The sequence below is a fragment of the Chaetura pelagica genome, unplaced genomic scaffold (assembly GCF_000747805.2).
Source record: "Chaetura pelagica isolate M959 unplaced genomic scaffold, ChaPel_1.0 scaffold188, whole genome shotgun sequence".
Lineage (NCBI taxonomy): Eukaryota > Metazoa > Chordata > Aves > Apodiformes > Apodidae > Chaetura > Chaetura pelagica.
Genome location: NW_009954196.1, coordinates 1,721,297 through 1,731,512, shown reverse-complemented (window position 1 = coordinate 1,731,512; position 10,216 = coordinate 1,721,297). Strand labels below are relative to the sequence as shown.

The 10,216-nt window shown below is 36.8% G+C and overlaps 1 protein-coding gene across 1 annotated transcript in view; it reads left to right on the top strand.

Moving 5' to 3' along the window:
• The window catches only part of METAP1 (methionyl aminopeptidase 1), an 18,351-nt gene extending 8,899 nt beyond the window's left edge, over window positions 1-9,452 (top strand). The window contains exons 7-11 of the mRNA XM_010003187.1: window positions 357-495; window positions 4,013-4,144; window positions 6,639-6,782; window positions 8,910-8,975; window positions 9,148-9,452. Of these exons, the coding sequence (XP_010001489.1) occupies window positions 357-495; window positions 4,013-4,144; window positions 6,639-6,782; window positions 8,910-8,975; window positions 9,148-9,308 (642 nt within the window). The 3' untranslated portion in view covers window positions 9,309-9,452. The remainder of the gene's footprint in view (window positions 1-356; window positions 496-4,012; window positions 4,145-6,638; window positions 6,783-8,909; window positions 8,976-9,147) is intronic.
• Window positions 9,453-10,216: the final 764 nt, after the last annotated feature.

Genomic DNA, 10,216 nt, shown 5'->3' with positions numbered 1-10,216 from the left:
TAGGGAAGTGGCTTAAGTTAAGGTGTGAAAGAGTGGTGCTAAATGTTATTTTGGCTAGCCTGAGTGTTTTGCAAGAATACTTACATTCTTAGACCAGGTGCTTTAAAACAGTAATTGAAAATGCTGGTTTTATTTTACTAAATAAGTACTGCCATGCATTTTTAAAACCTGAATATTTGAGCATTGGTAGTTGAACATAAAAATTAGTAGAAATAAAATTAGCTTTACTTCCTGGTAAGAAATGCTACTGCACTGCTTTTCAATTTGTCATTCTTACTGTGAAGCTGTTGTCCATAACTTTTTTTCTTTGTACAGATTTTACTAATGTTAAGTGTAAATTTTGTTTTCTAAACTAGGCTTGTATTGCAAGGAATTGCTATCCTTCTCCTCTGAATTATTATAATTTCCCTAAGTCATGTTGTACATCAGTTAATGAAGTGATCTGTCATGGAATTCCTGACAGGAGACCATTGCAGGAGGGAGATATTGTTAATGGTAAGTGTTATGAAAATTAGCCTTCAATATTTCTGCCTTGTGTCCGGTTAAACCGTGCAGGAAGGTGAGGTTTCTCTAGCAGGCGACATGATTAGAAAAAACTTAAGAGATGCTTTTGTTCTCATTTACTAATTAACCTCTGCACTTTACATATTTAAATTAATTAGTTCATTTAATAAAATAATTTCAGGAGGTTGGTCCACTTTAAGAGCTTTATAATATATTCTTGCACTCTCATCCATGTGTTAGTATAGTGGCTGAGTATTCCACTTGTCCTTTAGGTTGCAGTTGTTCCAAGCTGTATAAATAGTGAATAAAATGTGTATTGAATTACTCAACTGGGTTACTTCTGTCTGAATTCTTAATTAGATGGCTCTAGATCCTTAAGATTTTGCTATGGACATGACAATTATGATGACTGTTAAGGATCCTAATGGTGACGCATTCGTAGGTGCATATTAAAAACGTCTTTTTTGAGTATCACTCAGCCTAGTGGTAGGGTTCCCGGCTCATGGCAGGGGGCTTGGAACTTGATGATCTTTGAGGTTGCTTCCAATCTTATTGATTCTATGATTCTAACAGTCCCAGTTGCTTTTTGTTCCTTGTACTCAGGGCATTTATGCCTTCTTGGGAGGTGAGGAATACTTTTATAAATTACTTCACTTTTTTTTTTCTCATTGATTTCTTCTTGGTTTGATAGTAAAAAAAAAATCGATGTTTGGTACAAACATTTGCACCTTTATTTACTGCATTTGTTTGGTTTTCTCTTAATTAAAAATAAGTACCCAGTGTATTCTAAGGTTGGCCTACCTCTAGAAGCAGGTTGAAATCCTTTTAGATTGTAAGATATTTTATATATGTTAGCATGCAATAATACTAAGTTTAAAGGTCAGTGGTCTGAGCTGTAGAATACACAGAATTAGAGAATGCCAGGTTGGAAAGGACATCAAGGATCGTCTGATCCAACCTTTTAAAGTAGGAACATGGTCTAGAAGAGACAGCGCAGTACATTGTCAAGCTGAGTCTTAGAAGTGTCCAGTATTTGGGAAACATGTAGCCATTTGGTCAAAGCTATTTTATTTTTTTCATTCCAAACATGCTGCCTTTGCACAACTCTCTTTTGGTTCCACCTTTTCTGACATTGCTTGAGTCCAAATTAAGAAACCCAGTTAAGCTTACTAGGTTGGTTTCATCCACACAGTGCCTTGCCCCTCCACTATTTGCATGCCAAGGCAATACCTCAGCACTAGAAAACACCTCTTGTAAGAGGGTTTAGTTTTTACCTTTTCTCACATCCCTTCCCTGACTGCATATGCCCAAGCCTGGGCCTTCTGTTTTGTTCTGATGAGAAAGAACTACTTTAGTCTTTTGTAGCCAAGTAGGTCTGGTTACAAAATGATACACATTTTGTGGATCAAAGGTGCATTGCTATAGGCTCAAAAGGCCTCCAAGTCTTGTAGGCTTTCTTTTTGGTAAGGTAGTGGCTCAAAAGCCCCTTCAAAAGGAAGAACAAAGCAGATTACAAAGAGGAGGTGGGAGTACTTTGCACAGAATGTGCCCAGTGAACAATGGAGGCAAGTGTTTCTCTTTACTTAAAACTTCTTAGCCTGCTGGAAGCAAAAGGTCAGAGTCCAAAGTAGGTCTTCAGAATTGCAGGAAAAGGTCATCCAGAAGGTACTGGCAGGTGATGTTTAGTTGAACCTCCTGCTCTGAGCATCTGTTCATCTTAACATTTTGCTCTTGTACTGTTCCCTGGGAGCACATTCTTAAACAAAGCTGATCTGTCTGCAAAGTGGAATGTTCTGGCCAAATCTGGCAATATCAAGAGAAAGTCGTGTAATCATGTGGTCTGTAGAGGTAGCCTCTTTGCAGCAGGTAGTCTGTAGAGTGGCCTATGGAGCTCTGATATACTGGTCACAAGAAACTCATCTGGATAAGTTACCAGAGTGCTGGTTTCTATACAGTCCTGTTGTTACATTACTAGGTATGTACACTGGTCAACATGTTCTTGTAATCCCTTCTAGTCCTGCAGTGGGTGTAGTGTAACCCTGCACATGCATGCATCCACAACAGAGGCAGTATGGTTGTTGTCCAGTCTTAATTTCATCCTTAAACCTTTGCCAGCAGTACAGATTTACTGTTGATACTAGTGGGTTTTTTTCCCCGCTTTTTCCTATCAAGGTTGTGCTGGTCTTTCTAAGTGGCTTATATACAACATTGCAAAATTATTGCACAGCAGAGCTTCCTTCATGGGTGTTTACCTGTGAGGGAGTCTGCAGCTGGATTTCTTAATGTATTCAGTAACTATTCCAGTGGATTTGGTACTCTAGCAATAGTTAGACTTAGCAGACTACTGACAAAGTCTGTTAAACACAGAAACACCCATTCTACCACAGGAAGTCAACTTGATATACAAATCTGGAATATTTTGCTTGTGTTTACTATATATAATGACTATATGATGGCAGGTTTTAATTGTTTATTTGTCTGCTATGAGAGACAGGATGCTGGCATAGATGACAGCTACTTTTCAAACTGGGAGGCCTGTTCCTGTCTTTTGTAAAAGGACTGTTTCAAACAAGCATCTGCTATGGATGTTCTTAATCCAAAAAAAGCGTTGTTGTTTTGTAGTTTGTTTTTTTTTACTGAGTTAAGCAAAATAAAACCTTTTTTTTTTTTCTCATTTAAACTGCTAATGATGCTGTTTTTCAAGAATGAGTTTTATCATCTTTAGTTTACAACAAATTTTATACTCAAAGCAAACAAGAGTTTTGCTTCAACATAACTCTAAACTCCTATTAAATACTCTTCTAAACCTCGGTTGTTTAAGCATGCCCTTCTCATTCTTGCTGTTTGCCTGACACTGAATATTTAAATTCTTCGTTTGACAGAAAAAAGAAAAAAATTAAGCTGTTTGGTGTATTTTGCTTAGTCAGGAATACTATTGGAAAGTTGCTGTGTATTTAATGTTAATGAAATTTTGTCTTTTTGGCTGGAGCAGTGGGTTTTGGCATTACAAGTTTTGCAGTGGTGTGACTTACTATTCTAAACATGCATAGAAATTGCTGAAGTTAAAATATGAGTTAAACGTGATTACATACCTTTTAAAATTTAATTTCCCCTTGTTAGTGCTGGAATTAGTTCTAAGAAAATATTTAACTGGGTAAATCACCACAGAGCAAAGAGCTTCTCTTTTCTGTTTTTATATTTACCTAAGAAACCTATCATAAGCTTGCTATGTCTGTTTTATTGGTGTGGGGTTTTTTATCTTTGTTTTTTTAAATCAAACCATTGACCAGTGCAACAGTATATTAAAAATTAATTCCATAGAATCTATAGGATAAGAGTGAGAAAATGGATTCTGCTGGAAGAGTTTACTTGTGGAATTCTTCAAAATAATCTTGTGACTTCACAATTACAATAGTACATTTGTACATGTGTTGTTCTTTCACAAATCAAGAGACGAAGTGAGAAATACAGTGCTAATATATCACAATATGTCTGGTATTATTTGCAGTGGATATTACTGTCTACCGTAATGGCTACCATGGAGATCTGAATGAGACATTTTATGTTGGAGAAGTTGATGAGGGTGCAAGGAGGCTTGTCCAAACAACATACGAATGCCTAATGCAAGCCATCGATGCAGGTAAACCCTTTGGCTAGGACCTGAAGCACTATCGTTTTGGTTCTGAATCATGAGGACCATATTTGATATTACCCAGAAATGCCTTCTGTTGTAGAACACAGAAGTGTTAGTGTGTGTCACCAACACATGATATATATTGTATAATGCAGTGATTCTTTACATGGGACAATTCTGTGGGTGGTAGTTGCAACTTTTATTTGAAATGTGGGTTGACAGGAAAATGTAATTGTTGCTGAGCTGTTCCACATACTAAGAAATTTACATGGAAACAGCCTTTTCAGGACGTTTAGTTAGATGAATAAGACAACCTTGATCTACGTAGTTTAGAGAACATGAAGAACGAAGTTTCTTTTGGAAAACCAAATTATGGCTCCCTACTTTTATAATTTGCATAGTGTTGCACAATGAACTGATAAGGTAAAGCACTGTTTGAACATACAAACATATCTCTTTAGCCATGCCAAACTTGGTGGTTTTTTCAACTAATTATGAGCTCTTGATTTTCAACTGTGGGAGTGTTACCAGAGAAGATGGATCCATATCCTTGAGTACCAACAAAACTTTCATTATGTTACTTGGATATAACTCAGGACAGCTTCCCTGAGATGTACAGTGAGATAGAAATGTAGCTAGAGAATGTCATGTTCAGCTTCATTCACTGAGGAAGATACTGTGTTCTCTTAGACAAAGAGAGAAAACAAAACAAAAATCTCCCAGGTCCTTGGAAATATTTGTATTGTCTTCATCGTTTATACTCTGCAGCTTCTTGAAATTTCCAATAAAATTTACTCACTTCATGACCTTTAAAACTGAAGCTGAAGGTGTTATCTATGAAATTTTTTTAAACTTGCATTTAATCAAAAGCAAAAAAAAAAATAAATCAATTAATTTACTTTGGTTAAAAATTTGGAGATAGCTACCCAGGCTGAAAAGACCTAAGTTTGTATGAGCAACATCTTGCATATCCATTTTGTGAACAAGAAAATACTGCAAAGTTATGCAATGAAGAATATAGATTACCTATTTTTATGGGATTACTATTCTGAAATGACCACTTTGTTTTTCAGAGCTAAATCAGAATAATGTTTATCTTTGCTTTTGTACTTTATTTTTATAGCAAATGTTACGTGTTTTATCTTTCAAATCCTGGCTTTGATGTATAAAGTATGATAGAAATTCACTTTTGTGTTCATTATAATGAGATTTAAATTCTCAATGTAACTTCTTTACCAACTTTTTAGATACTGTAACAGGTTTTCATGGGTTTTAGGTATTTTCTGCTAGTAGGAATTCTAGCAGTAATTTTCTCAGCTGTTAAAAAGGATCACTTCTCCCCTCTTTAACTCATCTTAATTTCTTGGCATTGGACCAGCAGAACTCCAACTGTGAGAATGGAATGAGAAAGAGAAGCAGAGGGCTCCTGGCTGTATTGAGATAGTTGCTTGGTATTGTCAGGCCTAAAGGAGATGGTACTTCAGAACTATTGGCACACAACCAACAGATTTTTCTCTCTTCCCCACCATGTCCTTTTTTTATTATCATTTTGGGAAAAGCATGCATGTTCCAGTGATCTATATTTCTTGTTATTTTCTGTACATTCAGCTTACTGATTTGAGTTGCAGTTGCGTTGGCAGATAATGGAAGTAAATGGCTTGCTTTGTGTAACATTTTGCTGTGTATTATGTATGTGAACTCTGCTTAAGATGGTTCCACATAATCAGACATCTGGCTCCTGAAGGAACAGCATATAGTCAAGGAGCTGTGCTTGATGTTGAAACAGCATTTATATTCTTTTTTCTTTTTAGTGGCTCAAGGTTGCTTTAAGTACACATCTTCATTAGCTGATGGATGAGGTGGTGTTGCTTTTATGGTATTGTTACTCCCTTGTCCAAGTGGTGAAAGGGAATTTTTCACACCATCATCTGTTTCCAACACTTAACTTTTCAGGTTTCCTAAAAAGATTGTCAAAAAAAAGTTAGTCCTGCGTATGAACGTTCTTATTTGCTGTAACATGGGCACTAAAAATCTCATCTAAGCAGAGAAATCAATTTTGTCTTTTCCCCCCCCCCCCCACTTCTTGGTTCTTCACATATCATTTTTCTTCTTTATTTCTGTGCACCTTTTACCTAGTAGTAGAGAGGTGTCTGGTTTAAAATACAGTTCATACAATTGTTGAAACAACTAGATATGAGAAGCTGCCAAATACTTTGAAAGTCTTTTGTTATTAATTTCAAACTTCAACGTCCTTTTAATATGTGAGCACTTACATCCATGAAAGGAAGAAAGCAGTGTTCTTGTGAAGAAGTTTCCTTCTTTCTCTTTCTTCTCTCTCTCATGTTATTACACTCATATACTTGGTGGATTAAATGATCACAGGAAGTTGCACACTGGAACAGATGGCCATACAAGCCAATGTTAATGGTGTTTGATGGTTAGTTATGTTGAAGGAAAGAAAGTTCTATAAATTTCCATCCGTATCTCTTTAATTTTGCAGTAAAACCTGGTGTTCGGTACAGAGAGCTGGGAAACATTATTCAGAAACACGCTCAAGCAAATGGATTTTCAGTGGTTCGGAGTTACTGTGGGCACGGAATCCATAAACTTTTCCATACAGCCCCTAATGTGCCACATTATGCCAGTGAGTATTTGTTCCTTCAGCTTGTCCTATAGACAAGAAGTGCTTTGGAATGTATGCACCCATTACTTCTTGCTGACATTGTAACAGAGTAGCATGTTGCCTGACAGCCATCCAGTTGGAATTTTTGCACTTGTGATTTCCCCCCCCCCCCAAACTCTGAACTCTATCTTGGTTTAAGAGCCTGAATAAGGTGAATATAGTATACACTGAGACAACCTATGCCTGCACTAATGGTTACTGTTAGCTCTCGTCTGTACAAAATACTCAATGTTTTTGCATAAATTCCAAACTAATCCCTTAGACATCTTTGTCTGACATGAATAGGTAAGTGCTTCTCTCCTTATAATGTCTAAGTGAAATCTTATGGCTATTTCCACATGTAAATAAAAAGGTTTTTTGGTGTTTTGTTTTTTTTAATGTTATAGTCAGGCATTGTACCTGAATCTTTGTAGTGTGTGGCAACCTTCCCCTACCAGGTTCTCACTTTAGTTTTTGGAAATGGCAGTATCCCCATGACAATCCTTGGCCAGCAAGGCTTAAAAAGAGCATCCACAGAGGCAAAGGAGAGAAGCTGAAGTGCCCGTGGATAATTAAGGAGAGAATAAATATGGAGTGGTAATAAACAGTTCATACCCAATTCAGCTGCAGAGCTTCCCTGATATGACATTTATTTCCTCAGACCTGACAGATGTCTCCATCTTCCCATCTCCTCATGAGCTTTAGCACATATTATAATTACAAATTATAACTTTAGCAAACCCTGACTTCATCATTTCCTTAAGTAATTATTTCAGAGAACAGAAAACTTATTAGTCACAGGGTAGAAGGGTTCCTGATTTTTGTCATGTAAAATGAAGAAAATCTGGACTCCGTGGAGATGGGATGACATGTTATACCAATTAAAAAGATGAGAAAATAACAAATCTTTCCTGGCTGTTTGGATTTTATTTTATTTTATTTTTTAAATTTTTTTTAAATTGAGCCAAGATGTCTGTTCCCAGGAAGGAAGGTTCTAGGGTTTTTATGGTATTTTACAATGCAAATTTGCAGCAAAAGCGAAGTGAAACTTAATGCCTCTTGAAGGAAAATAAAATGAAAGCTGCTGCTTATTTCTGGCTTACTATGAAAGGATTTTTAAAAGCAAAAAGCTCATTTTAAAAGCTTTTAAATTATTTAATATAATAATGAAAACTAGAGAGAATAAAGGACAAAATTTGTTCAGATTCAGAAGACTGGAAATTTCGATGGAAGTGTTGAGAGCAAGAAATAACCAGATGATGAGACTAGAGGCAAGACACTTTAAGTAAAAGAAAAAATGTTCTGGTTGCTGTTGTGTCAGTTGTGTTGTTGTGCAATACTGGAGTTTGTTCCAGCTCTCGCCTTCTAGGCTGAGTCTGATCTAAGAGGCAGAGCTGTTGAAGGTGAAACAGGGCAAAGGAAAAGGGCTGAAGCCTTTCTTCAGGAAAACTATACTCCTAGACACATGCTGTGCATCAGGTCATGTGCCTTCACGTAAACATTTTTGGTGTATATAACATCAAAAAGTACCAGTATTAATTCTGCCTTTTTATGTTAGCTAAAGAAATACAGCATTATCATCACCCTGACGACTGTTGTGGCCCCATTATCCAGAGTAATGAGGAGGGCAATGTGTCTTTCATAAATGGAATCATGGGATTACTCAACCACTATCATATTTTGACAATTTGTTGGAGCTAATGGCTCAGTGGAAACAAATTAAGAGCTTTTAAGCCTTCTCTGAATATCTTAAGTGCTTATTTTTATTTATTTTTTTTTTTAAATTATGAATTAAAAAATTATCAAAGAAGTCTTTTTTTTTCATTCCTGTATTACATTTGTTCAGTGTTTTTATAAAACTAGAATTGATCTCTAGAGAAAGACAGTACCTAATTTAACCTCCTCCTAGTACATACTGCAGTGTTTGAGGAGGGGGAGATGGAAAGAAATGAGGGAAATCTCAATGTACAAATAAAAATGGACAAGTGAATGGGTTGTTTCTGAAGGCCTTTTTCGACTTTACAGTGTTTGTGTTCTTCTAGGACACAGATTCATCAGTTTTCTAAGATGGGATCACTTCTTCTAATTTGAGTGTTTATTTTATTTCAGAAAATAAAGCGGTTGGAGTCATGAAACCAGGTCATGTATTTACAATTGAACCAATGATCTGTGAAGGTAAGCAATTTAGCAAGAGAGTGAAGTGGCTACTCTTGCTTACTATTAGGCAATAATAATAGGCAATAAAATGCTGGTTCTGTTCTGTATAGTTAATACATTTTTAATTTTGCTTTGGAGAACTGGTGTCTGTTACTTAAAAACAGTCCAAAAGCCATCATTTGTGTTTCAGGTGGTTGGCAAGATGAAACATGGCCTGATGGCTGGACTGCAGTAACGAGGGATGGGAAGCGATCTGCCCAGTTTGAGCACACCCTCCTGGTCACCGACACAGGCTGTGAGATCCTGACTCGGCGGCTGGACAGTATTCGTCCCCATTTCATGTCTCAGTGATAGTCTAGACTGAGCAGGTGGATCTGAAAGATAATTTTTTTTGTGTCTCTGTACTATGCATTTTTTTTTAAGAGTACAGAATAGAGAGATTTTGTCATTTACTTGTTCTCAGTGATTGTAGGTAAGAGGAATATCTTGAAGAACTTGATCCAATGTCTGGAAAAGCAGAGAAGAATTTAGAGAATTTCCTGCTTTCCTCCTACCTATAACACGTTATATCTTTCTTCTTTCTTCAATGATCTCTTTAGCACCTTTCTTCTGATTAGACCCACAATTGCTTCTGTTGCTGCCATGATACTAGCTAGAAAAGTGTGGGTAATCTTTCACACTGAACTTGATATTTTGGGATCCAGGTTTTTTTCACCACTTTAATGTGTCCTGTCCCTCTTGGTATGTGAGCAGCACCTGTGATTTTAATAATTTCTAGTTCCAAAGACTTGTTCCTGCTTCTGCAGATACTGCTCTCACGGGTTGGGCCTTGTTTATCAGTAAGAGAAGGGGGCAGAAGGGAGACAGACATGCATGTTGCCAAGAATAGGCTACCCTTTCCTTTAATTCTGTCCCCATCTCTCTGCTGATGGCCTCTGTGGTGATTGTGACTGTAGGTGACACACTGTGTTAATGGCAGGATTTGTTTCTCTTGCTGGAGAGTTGATAGAATAGGCATCCTACAGGGAAAATTAATAAATTCTCTCTTATGTGCAGCTTCTCCATGAAGCAGTATTTGCAAGCAGTCTGCTGCTCCAAAAGCTTGATGAAGCTGATTTATTAGACTTGCCTAGGGAAAGGAATAGAATGAGAACCAAAAAGATACCACGATTCACAGGATTCCTGCGTGTGTTAACTGTGGGTAATTTTTTTAAAGGTACATCCACAGTAGTTGTGGGGTTTTGGATTTGTGAAATATA